Source organism: Oncorhynchus mykiss, chromosome 18 (genome assembly GCF_013265735.2).
Source record: "Oncorhynchus mykiss isolate Arlee chromosome 18, USDA_OmykA_1.1, whole genome shotgun sequence".
Lineage (NCBI taxonomy): Eukaryota > Metazoa > Chordata > Actinopteri > Salmoniformes > Salmonidae > Oncorhynchus > Oncorhynchus mykiss.
This window is the reverse complement of record NC_048582.1, coordinates 47,522,587-47,545,548: the sequence shown is the minus strand read 5'-3', so window position 1 is coordinate 47,545,548 and position 22,962 is coordinate 47,522,587. Positions and strand designations below refer to the sequence as shown.

General features: G+C 43.8%; 2 protein-coding genes across 2 annotated transcripts; both read right to left on the bottom strand.

Moving 5' to 3' along the window:
• Positions 1-202: 202 nt before the first annotated feature.
• LOC110496397 (palmitoyltransferase ZDHHC18) lies at positions 203-11,772 on the bottom strand. The gene is made up of 8 exons (XM_021572275.2): positions 10,274-11,772; positions 8,666-8,826; positions 5,587-5,736; positions 5,096-5,233; positions 4,896-4,947; positions 4,568-4,670; positions 2,809-2,921; positions 203-2,011 (listed from the first exon to the last, which is right to left on the bottom strand). Exons 1-8 carry the CDS (start codon positions 10,495-10,497, stop codon positions 1,792-1,794), a joined length of 1,161 nt encoding a protein of 386 aa, XP_021427950.2. The 5' UTR covers positions 10,498-11,772; the 3' UTR covers positions 203-1,791.
• Positions 11,773-12,175: 403 nt separating this feature from the next.
• On the bottom strand, positions 12,176-21,759 carry LOC110496396. Its single transcript, XM_036952965.1, has 15 exons — positions 21,578-21,759; positions 21,174-21,335; positions 19,797-20,218; positions 19,372-19,495; positions 19,022-19,132; positions 18,669-18,801; positions 18,473-18,534; positions 18,268-18,340; positions 17,278-17,389; positions 17,026-17,062; positions 15,282-16,820; positions 13,261-15,145; positions 12,924-13,109; positions 12,615-12,786; positions 12,176-12,494 (listed from the first exon to the last, which is right to left on the bottom strand). Exons 4-15 carry the CDS (start codon positions 19,429-19,431, stop codon positions 12,236-12,238), a joined length of 4,629 nt encoding a protein of 1,542 aa, XP_036808860.1. The 5' UTR covers positions 19,432-19,495; positions 19,797-20,218; positions 21,174-21,335; positions 21,578-21,759; the 3' UTR covers positions 12,176-12,235.
• Positions 21,760-22,962: the final 1,203 nt, after the last annotated feature.

Sequence of the window (22,962 nt, the reverse complement as noted above, 5' to 3'; positions counted from 1 at the left end):
CATGTGTTTGTTACAGGTACATTCTCAGCAGTAACCACTTCCATTACCAACACGTGTTACAGGTACATTCTCAGCAGTAACCACTTCCATTACCAACATGTGTTTGTTACAGGTACATTCTCAGCAGTAACCACTTCCAGTACCGACATGTGTTTGTTACAGGTACATTCTCAGCAGTAACCACTTCCATTACCGACATGTGTTACAGGTACATTCTCAGCAGTAACCACTTCCATTACCGACATGTGTTTGTTACAGGTACATTCTCAGCAGTAATCACTTCCATTACCAACATGTGTTACAGGTACATTTTCAGCAGTAACCACTTCCATTACCAACACGTGTTACAGGTACATTCTCAGCAGTAACCACTTCCATTACCAACATGTGTTTGTTACAGGTACATTCTCAGCAGTAACCACTTCCATTACCAACACGTGTTACAGGTACATTCTCAGCAGTAACCACTTCCATTACCAACATGTGTTTGTTACAGGTACATTCTCAGCAGTAACCACTTCCAGTACCGACATGTGTTTGTTACAGGTACATTCTCAGCAGTAACCACTTCCAGTACCGACATGTGTTACAGGTACATTCTCAGCAGTAACCACTTCCATTACCGACATGTGTTTGTTACAGGTACATTCTCAGCAGTAACCACTTCCATTACCAACATGTGTTACAGGTACATTCTCAGCAGTAACCACTTCCATTACCAACACGTGTTACAGGTACATTCTCAGCAGTAACCACTTCCATTACCAACACGTGTTACAGGTACATTCTCAGCAGTAACCACTTCCATTACCGACATGTGTTTGTTACAGGTACATTCTCAGCAGTAACCACTTCCAGTACCGACATGTGTTTGTTACAGGTACATTCTCAGCAGTAACCACTTCCATTACCAACACGTGTTACAGGTACATTCTCAGCAGTAACCACTTCCATTACCGACATGTGTTTGTTACAGGTACATTCTCAGCAGTAACCACTTCCATTACCAACATGTGTTACAGGTACATTCTCAGCAGTAAGCACTTCCATTACCAACATGTGTTTTGCTAAAAAGTATAAATACTGAACATAGTCTATGGTCTAACTCCTTCTGTGCAAAAATATATATAATAATCAAACTCCCAGCAGACAAGACTGAGCCCTTGTATCCTTAAAGTAAACCAAGGTTAGGTCAGCTTGTCTGTATATTGCTTGAGTGTAAACAGCAAAAAGGCCTGTTGGTTTGGAAGAGGCAGACAGTCTGACGGGTTGGAGAGAGCCACTACCATAAGACTGAACTAAATAGCCCAGTGGCAGTCACACTTTGGAAACAAACATGTTCTAATAAACTCCCTAGTATTTACGTTTCTCCTGAACCTCAAAACAGCGGCTCAACCTCTAACCAAACTAGGAAGTGGATGATTCAGATATATAGGCTGGGTTCCCCTTTCACTGAAAGACATAACACCGAGTTGCCTGGTTATAACGTTAAGGCACAGAATGACGTGAGTAACTAACGGTTGAGCTACACCCATGTCAAACATGGCCTAGCAGGCGGTTTCACTTCCTTGTTCCAGAGATGGTCTTTTCAGCGGTAAACAACCAACAGTCTGGTGTAGACTGGGCTACCAGGAACAGGAAACACCACCATATGTAATGTCCTGAATACCAGATCCTGAACAACAGTAATACAGTACACTGGTCTGTACTGGATCCTGAACAACAGTAATACAGTACACTGGTCTGAGACTGTCATGAGAGGGTGACCCCATACACAACAGCCAAACAGTGTTAGAACAGGCAACTAAACTGGGGCCTGCCAGTCAGGCTGAGGGGGGTTGCAGGTAGAGGGGAGGAGGGAACCTGCAAGGCACGGGAGGGGGGCAGCTGGGATGGCGTGGGCCCTACTACCACTTTAATCTCCTTAGCAGCCGGCATGGGCAGCACCATCTCCATGGAAACTGTCTGCGATGACTGCTCCACTGGCACGAAGCCTCGCCTGTCAATCAAACTGACACGGAACAACATGGAGGAAACAGGTTAGACAGAAAGTTTAGGCTTCAGGGTTACATGCTGACCACACTGCTCGCGGAAGCATTACAAATGTACACACACACACACACACACACACACTATTCAATCATTGCTCGCAAGCGTCTGCGTAGTCAGGCGCTAAAATAGAACTTGGTTCTATTTGTGACGCTTGACATGCTGCAAGTCCCGCCTCTCTCGTCTCCTCATTGATTTTTAGGAGCATACACCGACGTAGGTAACTAAAATATGAACTGAGGTCCACACAACAGCCCAGTTGGTGGCGGTAATGCACCTTAAAGTTGGTTGCCAACCTCTATATAAAGTCTGAAGGAGGAGAGATTAATAGAAACTCGGTTTACCCCTTTATCTGTGGATTAATTGTCGGTGTAGAGGACCTTGTGCATTTCATGTAAAATAACAACCCAATGTTTATTTCCCAGGACAAATTAGCTAGCAACAGCAAGCTAGCTAAGTTGCCATAAATGTTTAATGCTGTTCAACCTGTCCCCAAATGAATATAGTTGGTTTAATAAGGTTTTTGATATTTCGTGTCCTGATCGCATCTGGTGTGGGTGGACAAAATCAACATGCGGTCTGGTCAGCATGTTAGGGTGAATTCAGTTTCCTGTTCAGTCAATTCAAGGAGTAGATAAATCCTTAGAACACAATGGAGTATATTTTATTCAGAAAGTAAAAAATAATAAATAAATCACATCCTAAATGGACTGACTCAAACCTTATCAAAGATCCATTATAAACCAGGCCGAGTCTCACCTGGGAGGCATGGGCCCACAGAGTACAGAGCAGCAGTTAGTCAGGATGTTGTTATAGCTGTAGGGGTTACCGGTGTCCTCCGCCTCACTCTTCCCCGACCACGAGCCTTTGATCTGGGAACAAAAGAGACACACAAGATTGACCATCAGTCCTCATCCTAGACCAGTTTTAGTTCATTTGTCACGGATCAGGCACAACAAACACGTCACCACATGTACAGTTGAAGTCAGAAGTTTACAAACACTTAGGTTGGAGTCATTAAAACTCGTTTTTCAACCACTCCACAAATGTCTTGTTAACAAACTATAGTTTTGGCAAGTCGGTTAGGACATCTACTTTGTGCATGACACCAGTCATTTTTCCAACAATTGTATACAGACAGATTATTTCACTCATATTTCACTGTATCACAATTCCAGTGGGTCAGAAGTTCACATACACTAAGTTGACTGTGCCTTTAAACAGCTTGGAAAATTCCAGAAAATGATGTCATGGCTTTAGAAGCTTATGAGAGGCTAATTAACATAATTTGAGTCAATTGGAGGTGTACCTGTGGATGTATTTCAAGGCCAACCTTCAAACTCAGTGCCTCTTTGCTTGACATCATGGGGAAATGAAATCAGTCAAGACCTCAGAAAAAAAAAAGTGGACCTCCACAAGTCTAGTTCATCCTTGGGAGCTTCTTCTTTGCTGAGCGGCCTTTCAGGTTATGCTGATATAGGACTCGTTTTACTGTGGATATAGATACTTTTGTACCCGTTTCCGCCAGCATCTTCACAAGGTCCTTTGCAGTTGTTCTGGGATTGATTTGCACTTTTCACACCAAAGTACGTTCATCTCTAGGAGGCAGAACGAGTCTCCTTCCTGTGCGGTATGACGGCTGCGTGGTCCCATGATGTTTATACTTGCATATTATTGTTTGTACAGATGAACGTGGTACCTTCAGGCGTTTGGAAATTGCTCCCAAGGATGAACCAGATTTGTGAAGGTTTACAACTGTTTTTCTGAGGTCTTGGCTGATTTCTTTTAATTTTCCCATGATGTCAAGCAAAGAGGCACTGAGTTTGAAGGTAGGCCTTGAAATACATCCACAGGTACACCTCCAATTGACTCAAATTATGTAAATTAGCCTATCAGAAGCTTCTAAAGCCATGACATCCTTTTGTGGAATTTTCCAAGCTGTTTAAAAGGCACAGTCAACTTAATGTATATAAACTTATGACCCACTGGAATTGTGATACTGTGAATTATAAGTGAAATAATCTGTCTGGAAACAATTGTTGGAAAAATGACTTGTGTCATTCACAAAGTAGATGTATGTGTGTGTATGTATACATTTTCCACACTATAAGGCTGGAATAATGCTGTGACTAAAAATTATGATAATGGTCTTTTAGTGAAATGTTTGCCTGTTTTGGTGGGATGGAGTTTGCCTTTCATGGTGACATCACCATGCAGTAAATTAATGAATAGACCAATAAGAAAGAGTTCCAAACCTCTGTCAATAAAATCCCATATTCAGTTTTCCTCTCCACTCAGACAGTCCAAGCAAAATTATTGCTTGAGAACATGCCCTTTACTAAGAAGCTATTTGCCTCTGTTTTTTTACCATTTTAATTGAAAACAATCACAGTAAGATAAATAATTGTTACCCAGAAATGTGATATTGAGATTAAAACAGCTGCATTCGACCTTTAAAGTGTATTACACATATCCCAGAGGTGACAAAAAGACATCACACTCATTGTTATTTACTCACATCTTCATTTGTGGTCAGGTTAGAAGCAACCAGGTAGGTATGGAAGCCTGAGAGGCCCAATATGGACCAAACTGATAAGAAGCAAATCACCAGCTCCACAGCAGTGCAGGAAGAAAAGTCAAAGACAACATTTATGGTTTGAGTATCTAAATATCATCAGAGACATCAGCTGGACAAAGAGACTCATTCTTATTCTGCAATACAGCCAAGAAAGTGAAGTGAATGACAGTTTAGGTGCCCTAACACCACACTACTCGAGGCAGGGAGTGGTATTATGAGGGGATCAGGTAGGTTACCCTAGACACACAGAGTCTTGGTAAAAGGATATCTGGCTGGACTCTCCTGAAGAGCAAAAATAAGGCCTCTCCCCCCTTGTGCCCCTGAGGACAGAGCAATTGAAGATTGTTACAGAAAACCATGACAGGAAAATATCAGGATCCACTCAGCAGTTTCATACAACATCACAAGCCAGGGCAGTGGTCAGATGTGTCGACTACGTACTCAGTGCTAGATGTGTCGACTACGTACTCAGTGCTAGATGTGTGGCGACGCAGCCGAAGATGAAGGCTGTCAGGAAGGACAGAGAGACAATGAAGGTGTAGAAGAAACGATAGTTCCTCTTCCCAACACAATTCCCCACCCATGGACAATGGTGGTCGAATCGCTCTGGAGGAGAGGAAGTGAGACGGGGGAAGAAAATGAACAAATATCTACAAAGGACATCTTATTGACATTGAGGCCAAGCTCTCAAGCCCCTTTCAATTGGAAAATTAATTTGTAGAAAAGTCCAAACATTTTAAGAGACCCTGCTTTCAGAGTTGACCATCATCTTTATGGAGAGAACTAATAAATCCTCTTTATAAGACCGGCAGACTGTTCAACAAAACAATCTCAGTAACAGGCTGTGTAGTGTAGCCTAAATAATTCAGTCTCATAAATGTCAGTGTGTTGATCCCCCCCCCCCCCCCCCCCCCCCTGTGTTCCGTGCTGAACGCCCCCCCTTGGTCTCCGGTCCTTACCCACACAGTTGTCACAGAGGGAGCAGTGGGAGGTGCGCGGTGGCCGGAACATCTTGCAGGTGAAACAGTACTTGAGCTTCACTACCTGCTGGTTGATCACCACCTCCTTGGTGCGGGGAGGGTGTCGGTAGGTGGAAGAGCCAGAGTTATCTGAGGAGAAAGACAGATCAAGAGACATAGTACAGAAGGTGTGTATATTAGTGTGTATTACTATCCTTGTGGGTACTGTAAATCCCCAAAAGTCCCCACAAGGATGGTAAAACAAGGAACATTGTCCTATTTTAGAATTAGGGGTTAGGTAAAATAAGATGTTTCATAGAAATAAATTTTAGGTCCCACAAAGATAGTAAAACCTATGCTGTGTGTGTGTGTGTGTGTGTGTGTGTCCATGCTGTGATCCAGGCAGTGGCGTTAGGCCTAATTGCTGGCAGAGTGGTGTCCATTAAGGTGAAATCAAAGGGGTGGCAGTCAATCAACTCAGGCTCTGTGTAATGTGTATGGAAGTGTGATGCCTGCCTAGCAGACCCATAGGCTGTGTTTATACAGCAGTCCAATTCTGATATTTTTATTCCACCAATTGGTCTTTTTGCCAATAAATTAGGCAAAATATCCGAATTGGGGTGCCTGTGTAAACGCAGCCATAGTAGCAGAAAGTTTCAGATGAGAGGCAATTTGATGTATTAATAGGCTGGCTCGATCACACCATGGCATGAGCTCATTCACAGTAAAGTGTAAGGTACTCTCAAGAGAACAACTTTGCGTCACAATGACATCTGAATATTAGGCAGCTAGTCAGAACTAAGTATGATACTCTTGATAAGAACTTTCTGGGTGTAGTCATCTGGTTTAGGAAGATAGGCCTAACCAGCAGATATGTAAAACATTAGACTTAAACCATGTTGCAGAGAGTATGACACATTTTTTAAACAGTTTTGGCTACTCTGAGCTGTGTGTGTGTGGCGTGTATTCATGGATGCCAAGGGAAGCCAGCCTTCCCCATAAAAAAAATAGATAAATGTATTTTTCATCTCTGTGCGTTTCATCATTTTCATTCAATTTGCAAGTGGCCAGGCTGAATCTATATCTCAATGGAGAAAACAGAGCGAGGAAAACAGCACCCCTCTGTCTCAGTAGCCTGTGTGTAACCCATGCATATGTCTGGTCAAAAAGAGTATAACTTTATGTTGCCACCCATAGCATTGAATTCAACAGCAAAGGAAGCCAGCTAGCGTCTGGCTTCAATTGATAAAAATGGAAGCCAAACGCTCAACTCTGAATGGTCTAGGTGCAGCAACTAAACAAAAAACAAGTCAAAAAGAGGCCAGTTTGGATTTGGCAAATCACACCAGAGCAAAACGTCACCGTTAGCTGTGTCCTGCAATAGCTAGCTATGGATGCAGATATGGAGTTTCTGGATCAAAACAAGTTTATTTGAGCAGCAGCTGAAAATCAAGAATGGGAGGGCGACTCCAAAATTGGATATTGTGCAGGGGAGAGGAGCACCTGACCTTGTAACAATGAGAATTCCAATAGAACCGGCTGGCTAGCTGGGAGCGCTAGGCTAAAGAACTGTTTTGCTTGTCATAACTTTTATTTGACAAGAACACAAGATTGAACAACAACCCTTGGGCCACCACTGGTTTTTCTGATCTTGCAAACCTGGACAGGTCCCTTGACCGTCATGGAAAATCTCAAAAACACATGGCAAGCCTGAAACTAAGCTCTTTGGTCGAGTCCGGATCAACGAGGCTCTCGGCCAGGTCACAGTGATCAGTGTCCAGAGGCACAACAAACAGCTGAATGAAAACAGAGACATTCTGAAGAAACTGGTCATCGCAATGTACCTGGGACAGCAAGGAGCAAACCATTAGGGGGCATGAGGCGAACAACAAGCGGCTACCTAGCTAATACTTACAAGGATTCCTAAATCATTGCTAAGAATAATGAAAATGACTGCAGTTTCTACTGTTTTCAGGCTGGTTGTATTGGTGCTAGCTAGGTACCAAGCTAAAACTAGCTACCAAGCTAAAGCTAGCTACCCCAGAAGTTGCGGTCGAACAAATTATGCTTTATTACCAGCGCGGTATTGTAAACACATCGTTCGTGGCCGGTGTTTGCAGACTTTTTGTACAGCTTTGACAGTGCTACTGTATATATTTTTTTTACACGCAAAGACCCAAATGGCGTTCCATAGTATGTCATGAAGCTAATAACAGTGACGCTATTACTGTGTAACTCCGGTAGGGCAAAATCTGAAAAATAGCGCACATTGTAGTGTGTACCGATGCTCGACCAGTCGGCGAAAGCCAACATCACCCACGACAGAGAACGGTTGGTTGTCAAGGGCAATGAATTCCATTCTCTTGTCCGTTAATGGATTTTTGCTTTAAGTTGTCTCACTAAAATGTTCTTACTCTAACAAATGACTGCTGGACTTGTTGACTGCTCGATCCACACAGCAGACATTGTGGGCTAGGTTAGGAATGCTGTGTAGCGCAACATTTTACGTGGTGTTATTATTTTTAACATCGGCCGATACTGATTGTTATTTTTAGCTAATATTGGCCGATTCCGATATGTTCACAGATAGCTTGGCTTCCCCATTGATTTTACCGCTACTGGTGTGAATGTGAGAGAGCGAGAGACGTTAGTGGCATCCCACTGCAATTTGGCCAGAGTGTCTTATTTTTCACACAATTAAACAGCAAAGGCAATTAGCCCAGGGGGCTGACCACACACCGCAACAAGCAGTCATTAACAGTTCAAAGACCTCCAGCCATCCATCCCTCCCGCCATGCTCTGTCAGAGGGGACAGTGTGTGGTTCTCTCAAGGGAGGAGGAAGCCTGTAATTATGGAGGTTCAACCATTTGCTGGCTGAATAATGCATGGCGTCAAACAAAAAAAACAGGAAACTAACGTACATGTTGCTGCTACAGTGTCTCAAAACCAGTGCAAAAACAAACAGCCCAGAATATGGAACAGGAAAACAAACGCTGTCACTTGGGCAGTGTAGGTGAATAAGTGCAAAAAGCTGGGAAAGTAAGAATGTTCTTTCAAATGTGTACTTGTTGCCCTTACCGATCTGCTTCTCAATGTACGCGGCCTCGTCCGGCGTGGCCCGGGGCAGGATTCCAGGGTCAGTGAAGCTGGTCTGCAGGAGAGAGATGACAGCGAACACAAACAGAACTCCTCCAATCGCTGGGATGAACACAGTCAGGTGCTTCACCAGGAAGGGACAGCTGTGATGACAGGACAAAAATAATTAAAAAAAAGACCATATTCAGCAACAATTGAAGTGGACTACCTTATGTTAAAACTAAGGTTGTGTTTACACAGGCATCCCAATTCTGATCTTTTGCCCAATTACTGGCAAAAAAAAGCTGATCTGATCAAGACTAAATAGGCCCCTTTGTGTTTGCAAACTTTCCCGCACGGGGCGATGTGCACACAATTTGGTTGCAGAAACCCCTCCCTGCTAATATGTTAACTGCTAGTTACGTATACTGCTAATTACAGATAATATGTGTGGAGCTCAAATGGTGAGCTTAAGTATTTATTTATTTATTTATTTTTACAATGTCTTCCGAACATTACTGAGCATTATCGGCACAAGATCAGGAGTGCTTCTCCAGAAGAATCACATTCAGCAATACTTAAGAGTTGCTATTCACAATATCCCAACCATAGGGGAAAACACAGGTCATTCAGACAGCCAACATGAATAAAAACTATTTACATGTTGATTATGAGTGCATTTCACACACACAACTTTTCAATTAGAAAATTGGATTATAAGTATTGTATGAATGTTCTGCTAAATATAATTGTGTCATCGTTGCCACTCAACTGCATTACACTTCAAAAACACGTCAACCAGTAAAATAGCTATTTGGCTAGCTTCGATACCAGCCTGTCTATGAGAGTTAGCATTCTAGCTAACAACTGATGCATTTAAAATAGGTATTTTACAACGAACACAACCAAATATAATCTTAGGGACTGTTCAAGCAATAATCAAAACATTGTAAACGAATGAGAATGTCAACAAAAAAAAAATTATATATATATATATATATATATATATATTTTTTTTTTTAAGAGCTTATTTCAGTGGCTGATTAATACATACTGATTGATGGGCGACTACCCGTGCGTGACGTTTCAGTGGGTACTGAAAAATAATTATCAGAATTGGGCTGCTTGTATAAACGCAGTGTAGCCTGCCTTCATTAAAAGGTATTTTTTTTCCTCTCACCCGGAAACTAAAGGGGTCAAGATTGAGTGCAGAAACAAACAGGCCACCGATTAACCACATGAAGGACTAGTTCTCATTTTCAACATGAGGAACTGAAAATGCTGTCAAACCAGACGGACACACAAATAGTACAATAGAGTTTCTCAACCACCCAGAGGGGATCTGGTTTTAGACAACTCACTTTTTAATCACCACTGTAGCATAGTCTCAGGAGATGCAACGCATTTCAGCAAGACACTTGCAGGAAGATGTAATGACTTCCTGGTATTAAAACTATTATTCTATTCCAGAATCTGCTGTGTTAAAGTGCCAGACACAACCAAATTTACCATGGTTTGTTGAAACCTGTGCCATTGTTTTCTTGGCTATGGCAAACATTATTTTTTGTGTCAAAGAAATGCAAAAAAAAAAAAAAAAGAACTTGTACTTACTCAAATACAAAGAACAGTACGGTGGTGACCAGAATGAGGCCGAGGGTGAGTGGCAGGACACCGCTTTGTTGAGCCAAGATGAACCGTCCATCGCAGTAGAAGCGATTCTTTCCGGGGAAAACTTCCCATTTTCTCCGTGCCTTTTCCTCCTCCTCTTCAACAGCTGCGGGTCGCGGGGTCGGAAGTGACAGCGGTTCGATTTGTTGGTATTCGCAATTGTTCATGATTTTCGAAAAAACGGACTACTTTTATTTCCCCCAGTCTTGGGCGTCCGGAGCAGATGAGCAGTCACCGATATCTAGTTAGCAAGCTAGATGCCTATGTAGTTAACAGCCTAGCACGTTGCCAGGAACTTTAACTACAAACATGTTACAGCGCCGGGAAATTAGTGGAGCATGTCGTCATTGACTCAACAACACCACCAAGCGTATCCACTATCCAGTGTATGAAAATAATGTCCCCAAAATACACAGTCATTGAAGAGAACTGGACTTTTAAATGATCCCTCCGATCTAGCTATTTACCAGCTGTGTGTGTGACCCATTTCATCAGCAGACCGCAAAACTGGTTAACGAGCCCAACATGGATGAGCAGACGAGTGGATAGAAAAGTACATATCACAGCAGGTCTATTGGTACCATACCAGGGGTCTGATACGGACAGTTTGATCCTATATGAGCCCACCAACTCCTACACTTCCAGGCAGAAAGTAACGTCACATTTCCCGGTGGTGATGTTGACAGATGAGGGAGTTTTCGTAGCTACGAATCGACGCTAACTAACCAACTGCAGAGCAGACAGTCTGTTAAACGTATACATTTATCGAAATATGATTTGTTTTGGTCTTGTGCAGTCTATTAAATTCCGGAAAGCGTGCAGGTCAGGTGTACTTATATCGTATGGTCCAGCCCTTATGGAGTGAGAATTTACTCCGCCCAAAATCTGCTTGCGTGAGATAAATCATTTTTAATATGGAGGTTTACGATAGTGTCGAATTACTTGAGGCTTATTTGATCTTAAATAAGTTTGGTAATGTTCAGGCGGTTAATTGTTCAGGCTGTTAATTGTTCTGATAGAAGTGGATGCACGTGTAATTCCAGCAACGTTGAGAAAAACGACTCCGGTCGGGTGCGTTTGGTACATTGACGTTATCTACTCGTTTTGAGTGTCAGAGCAGAATAACTGATGGATTTACCAACGCGCAACACCCTTTGAACACAACAGGTGTCCGCAAAAGTTGGTTAAAAAAACGGTATGAAATTGTTGCTAGCAGCACAGTTGGTCACTAACGATCAAGATAGTATGAACACAGCCCTAAACAGCTCTGCTGGGGCTGGTAAAATTGTCAGAGTGAGGGGTGCTCTCGTTTGTGTCTCGAAGTCGCTTGCAAGCTCGAGTGCGCACCATGGCACTCCAGATGTAATTTACGAACACAACCTCTTACCGGTGTGAACAACAGGCACAAGTAGTATCTGCTCTCTGAGGCGCTGGCCCACTGGTGGTAATGATAGCGGAGGACGCGCACACATTGGTTTCATTGTCTATGGGCTAAAGTGGTCCCACCTGACTTCACTCGCCTTTACTAATTGAGGACATGTATTTCCATTGTTGTTAGAGCGGTCACTGGGCTATCTTGTCAATATAATAGATAACCGTTGGTTATGATTGCTATGACATGTTTACAACACATTTACAGCGTTCATGATTTGCTGGCAAGGAATGAAGTCAATATTTCCCTTACACCCTTTTCTTTTTATGGTCTATGCTTACACAACGGACACATGAGGAAACCTTTAGTGGGTTACTTACCAGTATTTTTGCTTACACCTCAAAATGTGAAAATCTGGTAGGCTACTTTGAATGATCATATTAAAACCATGAACAAGTGACCAAATAATGTCATTGCAAAATTATTTTTTTATTAAGCCTAGATATTTAGAAAACGATGTTTCTGCAGTTCCATTAGTTGAATGTTGTTCCTCTGGGGCTGGTGTGGTTGCTGGATGACATGAAGTCTGGAGAATCACCCTGGAGGAGCTGACACACCAAATTCTCAGTGATCTCAGAGGCTACTAGAGATGTGTTTGAAATGGCTCCAGAGGGGCTTGGCGGCTCGCTCAAGAGATTGTTGTTGCTTTTGGCTGGACACGCCAGCTGACCTACCACCCCACTGCTTCTACTAGTGGCCCTGGAAATGCCCAAGTCCATGGAGCTGACCACCCTTTTTTTAGAGAATAAGGGAATACAAATATAGAACTTTATTAGTCCATCTTGCAAAGGATATTCAAAATTGTATCTGAAACCATCAGCCCTAATTTCAGTTCCAACGTTTTTTTCTTACCTCTTGGCAGCCTGAAGAGTACGGAGAGGTCGGATTCTCCTCCTGCTGTCCCCTTGGACAGGCTTATTATCCGTCTGGCTGTTAGTGTGGGTGGGGCGAGGAGGGGGCGTCGGCACCAGTGTTCTGGTATTCCTACCCAACTTCACAGCAGAAGCTCTGCTTTCCTTTGTATCTGTGAAAAAAAAAAAATACATCAGGATTTTATTAAATAATATACAGTAGCCTATGGCATATTTAGCACCAAATTCAATCTAATATGAGGTGTTATGAACATCATACAGGAGCGATAAAGGTATTCAGGACTCCTACCTGAGACTGCGTCAACTGGAACCTGAAAAGCTCTATCCAGAGACAAGGAGCTAATGATGGATTTGGTCATCAATGCACACAGCATACTAATTAGCTCCTCCCGTTTCAGCTGGCTCCGTGGCGAGAGCTCGGAGGGAGGCTCAGTAGTGAATCTCCTCTGAACACTCTGTGGCCTACGTAGGTTCTCTGTGAGAGAAGAGATAATTATTTTTATTTACAATTAGGAAACATTACATAGTATTAATAGCGAAGAAGGCTGAATTATTTGTTTATTTATGCATTTTATAATAAAAATAACAAGAATTAAAAAACAGAGAAATTCCTCTGTCGATCTTACCAGGATCCTTTCCTTGCTGGGGACTGGTAGAAGTAGACATTCCTTCTCCTAGTTCTGGGATGGACACCCGCTCACCCGTCAACTTATGCACAAACTTTTCCACAGTGGTTTGTAGGAGGTTCACGGAGGACCTGGACATTCTAGCCTTGATCTTGATAGGCCGCTTCTGGTTAACATCACTGATTCTGATTGGACCACAGTTTGTGACCGTTGCCCCAGAGACATGAGTAAGATGAGGAGGATGGCCCCCCTCAGTCACACGTTTAAACATGGTGTCAGAGATAGTCGTGGACATGCAGTCAACTGCCCAGGCGCTGCATGCCTCATCGCCTGTTCCGTGACTCTTAAGTGTCTGCAGAATCTCCATGAAAGCACATTCTACCTCGAGGCAGCTCTCCGCCATCTTCTGCACTAAGTGCTCTGTGGGCTTGTGAAATGATCCCCCTTTGGTGACAAAACTCCTCAGCTTGGTCACAACGATCTCCAGAACCTCCCTATAGACATTGTGAATTTTTGACCCAGATGAGGTGGCCTGCTGGCTGAGCTCTGGTTGGCTGACGGTCATGGCTCTGACAAAGTCCCGAAGGCTAGTCATCGAGCAGGTGGTCTTGCTGCTACCTGAGGCCTCTTTGAGCTTCTCAACCACATTGGAGCTGATGTCCATGGCCACAGCCGAAGCCGCAGCTCGGCTCCCCAGGTTGGTCATTGAGACGCTCTTAGCCAGGGTGCTTGACGACGACCATCTCTTCTTAGGCACGAAGCAAGACTCGGACCTCAGCAGATTGATGGACAGATGTCCGATGATATCGCTGATGGGTTCAACTGTAGCCTCCTGCAACTTCGTCTTGAAGCGGTCGTCAGTATGTAGGGCATATGTTTGGGTAGGTGCCACCTGTAGGTCTCCAGTAGTGGCCATCTTGTGGTCGAGCTTCTCAAGCAAGACCTGGATGACATCACAGAGCAGCAAGCTTTCTTTGGCCTGTCTGCTGTGGTCATTAGCCTGACCCAGCCACCCATGGCGTCTATGGATGGTCTGCAGCACCCACCTGACTACTCTCAGGGCCTTTGGATCAACTGACTTTAGTGATTTCCGATCAGCCCTCTTGAGCACAGGGATCTCAGAGTTGTCCTGAGGAGAGTATTGTGACAGAAGAGCTGGGCGTGATCGCCTTCTTGGGGACAGTGGTTTCTGGCCACCCACGGACTCGTAAAGGTCATCGTCATGGTGCATCTTCTGCATGATAATGTTGATAATGCTGTTGGCATAGGGCATTAGCTCCCTGTCTGACAGATCCTCTTCACTGAGCAGCAGTGGGTTTTGAGGCCTCGGGGTGCTGGCCTGGCCTCCTAGGAGCTTACCAGGTGGGTCAGATGGGCTTTGGACATTGATCTCCTGATTGTGGCCGCTGGACATGCAGCACAGAGACTCACTGCTGGGGCTAGACCCTGGAGTGGCAGAAGAACTGCTTGGCCTGGCCTCAGGGATGGAGGAACTGCTTGGTCTGCCCTCAGGGATGGAGGAACTGCTTGGTCTGCCCTCAGGGATGGAGGAACTGCTTGGTCTGCCCTCAGGGATGGAGGAACTGCTTGGCCTGACCTCGGGGATGGAGGAACTGCTTGGCCTGACCTCAGGGATGGAGGAACTGCTTGGTCTGGCCTCAGGGATGGAGGAACTGCTTGGCCTGCCCTCAGGGATGGAGGAACTGCTTGGCCTGGCCTCAGGGATGGAGGAACTGCTTGCTCTGTCCACTGGAGTAGAGGTAAGACCTGGTCTAGATTCTGGGCTTGAGGCAATACACACCGTGGAGTCTGGGCTTGAGGTCATACTTGGCCTGTACTCTGAGAAGATGAACTTGTGGCCCTCCCCAGTCAGGACATCGATCACCTTGAATTGAATACACTTTATTTGATACACATGCATGCATCAGAACACATAAACCGAGCACTGATGGAACAAGTACAGTACATGTCGTCAATAGAATAAACTATGCATAAAAACAAGGGACTGTACAATACATTACCTTGTCTAGGATCTCATCAACCTGGTCCGAGGACAAGGCAGCGCTCTTCAACATGCTGGTCATGGGGAACATTGAAGGACCACCTTCATCATTGTCTGATGATGACTGAAATAGCTCAGGGCTTACGTGGCTGTGTTCATTTTTCTCAGCATGTGCATTCTCAACAGAATCCTTTGCATCCATAGTTTCATTCTTTGCACCAATATTCTCATCCCTGAGTTCTACCTTGCATTCTATTTTCTCATCTCTGACTTCTCTAGCTGTTAGAATAAGCTCAAAGCATCTGTTGTTATTCTCCGATATGGTATTGTCTTGTTCATCTGCGTTCATCTCAGCATTGGCTTCTTCTTCCGTTTTAGTGTCAATGTCCAACCTTTTAGTCAGCTCGACCTCTGTCTCAAAACTAGCCTTTACCTTTGCCTCTTGGGTGTCCCTCTTGTTAATCTCAACTACTTCCTTAATTTTGGTCTTTTCCGTTACATCTGCAATAGTCTCCACTTCCTGAACTTCATTCTTGGCAGTTGTACCTGCAATAATTGGCACCTCTGTAAATTCAGTCCTTGCCATCACATCTGCAAGAGTATCCTCTTTTTTAGCCTCCACCTTTTCCATCGTAGTGGCCACCTCCTTACTTGTAGTCTTGGGTATCACATCAGCAATAATCTCGACTTTCTTTATCTCCAGTTCAGCCATTGTATCTTCAATAGTCAGAAGTTCAGTCTTGGCCGTTGTGTCTGCAATAGTCGACACTTCTGTCTTTGCCACTCTATCTGCAACAGTCTCCACCTTCTTGCCATTGCTCTCCACTCCCCTGACTCTCCTCTCACCACTACTCTCTCTCGATGCAGCCTCAGTCCTCTTGGAGACACTCTCAGCCTTTTCTTCAGGACTCATGTTTCTCACCCTTCTTCCGTGCCTGTTGTTCCTCTCGGCCTCTAGTTTATCTACGGCTCCCCTTATCACCTCCTGAATAACGGCCTCGACCTTCACCAGCAGGTTAGTTCCTAAAGACCCCAGGCTGGATCCAGAAGATTCCAAACGGGTTCCAGCAGATTCAAAACTGGTTCCTGAAGACCTCAAGCACGGAGGACTTGTCTCCAAAGGCGAGGATTGGTTTTCAGAAGGGCTTGGGCTACTGGAGGCAGCCAGGTCCACTGAGAGAGATGCCTCTCCCTCAGTTTCTCTCTCAGACTCTCGATCAGCCTCTTCAGGAAAGCTCACGGTCAATGTCCTCTGTCTGATGACACCGGGGGTAGGTTTGAACGGCATGATGGGAGGTGTAGGCGTAGGGCTGGACAGCCCTATCTGAGGGGAGGAGGACTGCAGGCTAGTGCTGAAGGAGGATGTCCGGTAGTAGTCCGAGGAGGAGGGGCTGCTGTAGGTGGGTACGTCGCTGCTGGGTATGTCACTGGAGCTGACGGAGCCTGTTAGGCGCTCATACTCGAAGGCCAAGATGGCTGGGATGAGGATCCCGTTGACCTCCTCCACTACGGTCACCACCACACTGTGTATGATGGTGTGTAGGTCCTCAGTGGTGATCTATGTGGAGAGCATGGCATGAACAATCAATACACAAGACCCATTCAAACTTCGTTCAGACTGGGCCCGGGCCACATTCAGACTGTATTTCCAGTAGACGTGAATGACAGTTATATTTGATATTGATACCTAGATGTTCTCGTTTACTTGACTTAACAAGTGACTAATAATGCATGTGGCAGAATGAATATAAATCAAAACTCACAGTTCCTTTAAAATGCTCCTTCAGTAGCCTCTGTTCTCTGTGGTGGGAAACATACAAATTCACTGCAGCAACACTATACACAGCCTTTCCATTTATAGTGAACAAAAGAAATTGAAAAAAACCGAACCACAGCTTTTACAGATAAAACTCACTGGACCATATATGTCAATTAATCAATTGCGGAATATCTATACAGCACATTCCATACATTTAAAAGCAAATATTTACAAATGTTTGAAAGTGCAGACTTACATTTCAGACAGTTGCTGGGTGATGGACTGAAGGGAGCCAGCTTGTCCAATCAGACTGCTACAGGTCACCAAGGTGGAGGAGACAGAGTCAACCAGCCCTGGGCCCTCGGCAACTACAAGACATGAACAAAACACTCTTTATACCATACACATAAAGTATAGAATGAGTAAGTTAAAAGTCACCTAAGAAATTATGATGGGTTTTCACTCTATATTGAAGATACAGTCAAAATTCTGTTATAGAGGTCTCCCGGGTGGCGCAGTGGTTAAGGGTGCTGTACTGCAGCGCCAGCTGTGCCACCAGAGACTCTGGGTTCGCGACAGAGGTTCTGTCGTAACCGGCCGCGACCGGGAGGTCCGTGGGGCGACGCACAATTGGCCTAGTGTCGTCCGGGTTAGGGAGGGTTTGGCCGGTAGGGATATCCTTGTCTCATCTCGCACCAGCGACTCCTGTGGCGGGCGGAGTGCGTGGTTGCCAGGTGCACGGTGTTTCCTCCGACACATTGATGCGGCTGGTTTCCGGGTTGGATGCGCGCTGTGTTAAGAAGCAGTGCAGCTTGGTTGGGTTGTGTATCGGAGGATGCATGACTTTCAACCTTCGTCTCTCCCGAGCCCGTACAGTAGTTGTAGCGATGAGACAAGATAGTAGCTTCTAAACAATTGGATACCACGAAATTGGGGGGGGAAAATAAATAAATAATAATAATTCTGTTATAGATAAACTGTCATGTTATAAACAAATGGCCCCCCAAGTTTTATCATTGGAATGTGATACAAAACGGGGCAACGGTGTGCTTTAGGACCATGTGGACGCCTCCGAGCGGTCGGGCAGGCTGTTTGGAGAGTTTATCCAACCAGATACAGAAATAGATGTCCGCCCCACTTCGAAAAACCAAAGTTGCACCCCTGAATCTCAGTGTGGCGTTTCATAGTTTCAAAGTAATGCTGATTTAAAACAGGAAGATGAGAGGAATCCTAGCCTTCTACTTACAGAGGTTGTGGGCAGAGATGATGGACTTCTGATTCACTGCTTCGACCATGTTGTGACACAGAGCCGAGAGTTTCTATAAACACAAATACGACGTTTCAAGTAAGATGTTAACCACATACAAATTACAGCCTATTCACTACGTAGTGCCCTAGTTTGGATCAGAAATAAATCACCTCCACTATAAGTGATGAATTAAGATTCTTACTCTCGTTACGTCACATTTCTGTTCCACTGGAGAAGGTAAGGAGTGATGATCAGAGGGGTCGACTGAGGAGGGATAAAAACAAAGACTAAACATCAAAGCATTACTGGCTAAATTCCTTTACAAAGAGCTTATGTATTGCCCCATACTTCAGGACTTGGCTGTCTGTTCAAAGCAAACATCAGTAGGAAAGTCTCACATTGGTTGTTGTCAGGATTTGATACCGATATCAGGATGTTGTCCATGCTCTCTGGGTTGTCTTGTGAATCTGTCTTGGCTGGAGAATCTTTCTTCCCGCCTTTGAGACGTCTCTTCTGTTGTCTCTCCCGTTTCTAGGAGCAAGTGATCAAAACAATACCATTTTAAGTTGCGATCCATATATTTTGTTTCTGTCGGGGGAGTCATTGATGCCTTTTGCCACAAAACACACGGGCTTCTCCCACTGCATGCTCTTAGACCAGGGCTGTCCTTAACCTGCACGTTCAACTAGTAAGTGTGGTGTGAGTATGACTAAAGAGAGTTGAAACACAATGTTAAAACCCAAAGCCATACCATTTTCTCCTTTTCCTGTTGGCTTGTGACCCAACGTTGCTCCAGCCTCATCTCTCTCTTCACCTCCTTGCTGACCTCCTGCAGCAACGCACGGCCCTTAGCATTCCACAACTAAGACCAGGGAGAGAGGGTTCTCAAGTCAGTGGCTGAATATGAAATGTACCAAAAGTGATTTTTAATTTTCTGTTACAAAATACTACAGTATATCAGAACTTTATTTCACCTGTCCAGTGGAATATAGAGATGTATATTCACTTTTATGTATTTCTTTCATTACTGATACTGATTCCCCCGCAGCCATTCTAGTTGGCCTCATAACAATAGTCCTCATGTTTGATTTGATGTCTTACCAGTTCCGACCTGCAGGTGAGGCTGGAGCAGCAGTCTAGATCTACCATGTTGCCCCCCATAGCAATACTGGGCAGTCTAGCAAGATAACAGTCCTCCTCCAGACCATACTTGGAAGGGAACCTTCTAAAGGGGTTTTTCACACATCAAAGCACCGGGTAAGTAAGTGTTTTTCTCCATGTGCAGCCACATTCACCATAGCTCCCATAACAAATCAATGAACACAACTTCCAAGGGCCATTTTTTCCTTGCTACGTTTTTGGTATAATAAGACAAACATACAATACTTGTTTTGCACTTCATTTCTTCATCTTAATCATATTATTCTCAACAGGTACTATGCCGGCATCTTTCATGTCTTGTGTCTATACAGTAACAGTCCCTTAGTAGCCTGTCAGCCAACCTGTCTGTGCCCTCTCTGTCTCACCTGGCCCTGTTGGACTGCTGTCTCTTCCTAAAGAGGCTCCTTCCCCTGTGCAGTAACCACTCTGTGACATCAGATAGAGTCAAGTGTTCAGGGATCTGACCCTGCTGCTGGAGGGTCAGGAACTTACGCAAGGACTCTTTCTGGGATTACAGAGAAAAACATTTAAACATGTAACTTGCGCAACAGTTCTTCTAACACCAGGAAGGGAAGGATCATGGTACTGAAACTGCCGTCGATGACGACATGGCTAGAATGTGTCTCTTTCTTTCACTCTCTCTACCTTCTCCCTCTCAAAGCCCTGGTATCTGAAATCTGAACTCGCCCCGACTTACCTGTTCGGTCCTGAATCTCCGACCCCAGTCCAACTCCACATCCGCCAGGTGATCTCTGTAGCGGTTCAACTCTTTGACTGAACAGATAATCTGAAGAATGGGAAATAAGGTGTCGAGACCATAGAATTAGACTACATACAGTACCAGTCAAAAGTTTGGACACACCTACTCATTCCAGGTTTTTTAAATATATTTTTTTACACATTGTAGAATAATAGTGAAGACATTAAAACTATGAAATAACAAATATAGAATCATGTAGTAACCAAACATGTGTATTTGAGATTCTTCAAAGTAGCCTTGATGACAGCTTTGCACACTCTTGGCATTCTCTCAACCAGCTTCATGATGTAGTCACCTGGAATTGCAGCCCAAATAAATGCTTCACAGAGTTCAAGCCACAGACACATCTCAACATCAACTGTTCAGAGGAGACTGTGTGAATCAGACCTTCATGGTCGAATTGCTGCAAAGAAACCACTACTAAAGGACACCAATAAGATGAAGAGACTTTCTTGGGCCAAGAAACACGAGCAATGGACATTAGACCGGTAGAATTCAAAGCACACTTAACCAGCATGGCTACCACAGCATTCTGCAGCAACACGCCATCCCATCTGGTTTGAATTCTAAGAGTGTGCAAAGCGGTCACCAAGGCAAAGGCTGGCTACTTTGAAAAATCAAAAATATATTTGGATTTGTTTAACACTTAGTTGGTTATTACGTGATTTCATATGTGTTATTTTATAGTGTTGATGTCTTCACTATTATTCTACAATGTAGAAAAGTAGTACAAATAAAGAAAAACCCTTGAATGAGTAAGTGTGTCCAAACTTTTGACAGGTAGTGTACCTGGTAGAGACATGGATGGGTCTAAGGGTAAGGACTTCTATTTAGGATGACTTTATTTTTCCTGAGGGCTGGTATATTGTGGTGTCAGTACTATCCAAGTGCGCCAAAACTCCTCCAATCACACCAAACATTATGATACAGTTCGTAAAAGGAATCAAAAGGGCTCATTGTGAAAGGCTGAAAGCTCACTGACTTTCTCATCCTTGGTGATGAAGCCCAGGTTAAGGAGGCGTTGGTGGATGTCTTTGCGGTGCAGGTACTTCCTGAGGTTGGGGTCATGGAGACTACTGTACCCAGAGCTCAACAGGTAGCCGTTGGGGTCCGTCAGGTCAAAGTCACTCTTCGGCTGGAACAACTGAAATGATGACATGATGAGTGATGCGTTTCTCTGATCTTTCTCCCAGTCAAGTGGAGTTGGAGCGATCTCATCAATAATAGTAGGCTATTTCATGAGTCTAGGCATTGGTTGTAAAACATGCAGATACCCAGGAAATTATAGCTTGAACCCTTTACAATTTTCAAGCTTATTTTAACAATATATATAGTGCTGCTTACCCTGGTGCTTAGTGATGCTAACAGTAGCTTAGTGCTGCTTACCCTCTCACAGAGCCGGGTTGTGTGGTAGACATTGGACACCCCAGAAACAACAGGGATCTTTCCTCGGATGGGCAGGTCCAGAGGGTGAGGGTTGGTCTGCTTACCAGCACCCTGCAGTGGATACCAAACCACTCAATCAATAATGTAGCATATAGGATAAGAAAGCAGCTGACCATAAAGACACTGTTTTTCCTTACTGGGGTTTCATTTGTACAGTAGTACATCCAAAGTTAAACTACTTTTATTGATGAAACTAAACACACTGTATAAATGAAACTAAAGACACTGTATAAATGAAACTAAAGACACTGTATAAATGAAACTAAAGACACTGTATAAATGAAACTAAAGACACTGTATAAATGAAACTAAAGACACTGTATAAATGAAACTAAAGACACTGTATAAATGAAACTAAAGACACTGTATAAATGAAACTAAAGACACTGTATAAATGAAACTAAAGACACTGTATAAATGAAACTAAAGACACTGTACAAATGAAACTAAAGACACTGTATAAATGAAACTAAAGACACTGTACAAATGAAACTAAAGACACTGTACAAATGAAACTAAAGACACTGTATAAATGAAACTAAAGACACTGTATAAATGAAACTAAAGACACTGTACAAATGCCATGGTCTCATCTGACCTAATTAGAAATCAGAAAGTGACACAAAAAAAAAGCAGTTGAATATTGAATAAATAACTATAGCAGCTGAAGTATAACTGTCTTTATAGAAAATAGCCTACATACCATATGTTCCATACTGATCAAATTCAAATTCTCATTCTGGTGAAGAAAACTGGATAATTTCCAGTGTCATTATTATATGAAATATAAAAATGTCAGGGTATAAAATGAACAGACAGTACAAGAATCGGAGTTGCAATTCTAGAACCCGCATCATCACCTGGTACGCCATAAACCCTTAACTATGACGTCATAGTAGAACTGGCTGGGCTCGTTGGACACAGCAGCCGACCGTGCAGGCTTGTCATATAAAAACCTTCCCACGGGCGCCTGCCGATAAAAACTGATCTACAAAGGACCTTGCATCATAAAACTACTCGTTATTACTTTCACATCTGTCAGTCAGTCACAATTGACCCATGATACAGGTTTTGATCCCTCTTGAACACGGCCGTTCTGTTGTTGTGTGATCTGAGCGACACTGCCACCAAATGATCGCTAGAGGGTGTTACATGCTAAACAACTCGCTAGCTATTTCCCTAGTGCATAATAATGTACTGGTTTTCACGTTGACAGCAGCGTGTACAATTACTACTCTCGTTAGCCGAGTTCACACTGCCCGTTAGCCCAGGGCTAAGCGCTTTTTATCCCGGGGCTAAGCGATTGTTCACACTCTAAAGTGGGT

What these genes read in the sequence shown, in the direction of transcription:
- LOC110496396 (XM_036952965.1), bottom strand. Translation starts at nt 19,431, where the DNA reads ATGGGGGGCAACATGGTAGATCTAGACTGCTGCTCCAGCCTCACCTGC. An exon ending in CATCTCTGCCCACAACCTCT is followed by an intron (nt 17,390 to 18,267) that starts GTAAGTAGAAGG and finishes CATGTCTTGTAG; the next exon opens with TTGCCGAGGGCCCAGGGCTG. An exon ending in TTGATGAGATCCTAGACAAG is followed by an intron (nt 15,146 to 15,281) that starts GTAATGTATTGT and finishes ATTCAATTCAAG; the next exon opens with GTGATCGATGTCCTGACTGG.
- LOC110496397 (XM_021572275.2), bottom strand. Translation starts at nt 10,497, where the DNA reads ATGAACAATTGCGAATACCAACAAATCGAACCGCTGTCACTTCCGACC. An exon ending in GTACATTGAGAAGCAGATCG is followed by an intron (nt 5,737 to 8,665) that starts GTAAGGGCAACA and finishes CTTTCTCCTCAG; the next exon opens with ATAACTCTGGCTCTTCCACC. An exon ending in CGCCACACATCTAGCACTGA is followed by an intron (nt 4,948 to 5,095) that starts GTACGTAGTCGA and finishes CTCTGTCCTCAG; the next exon opens with GGGCACAAGGGGGGAGAGGC.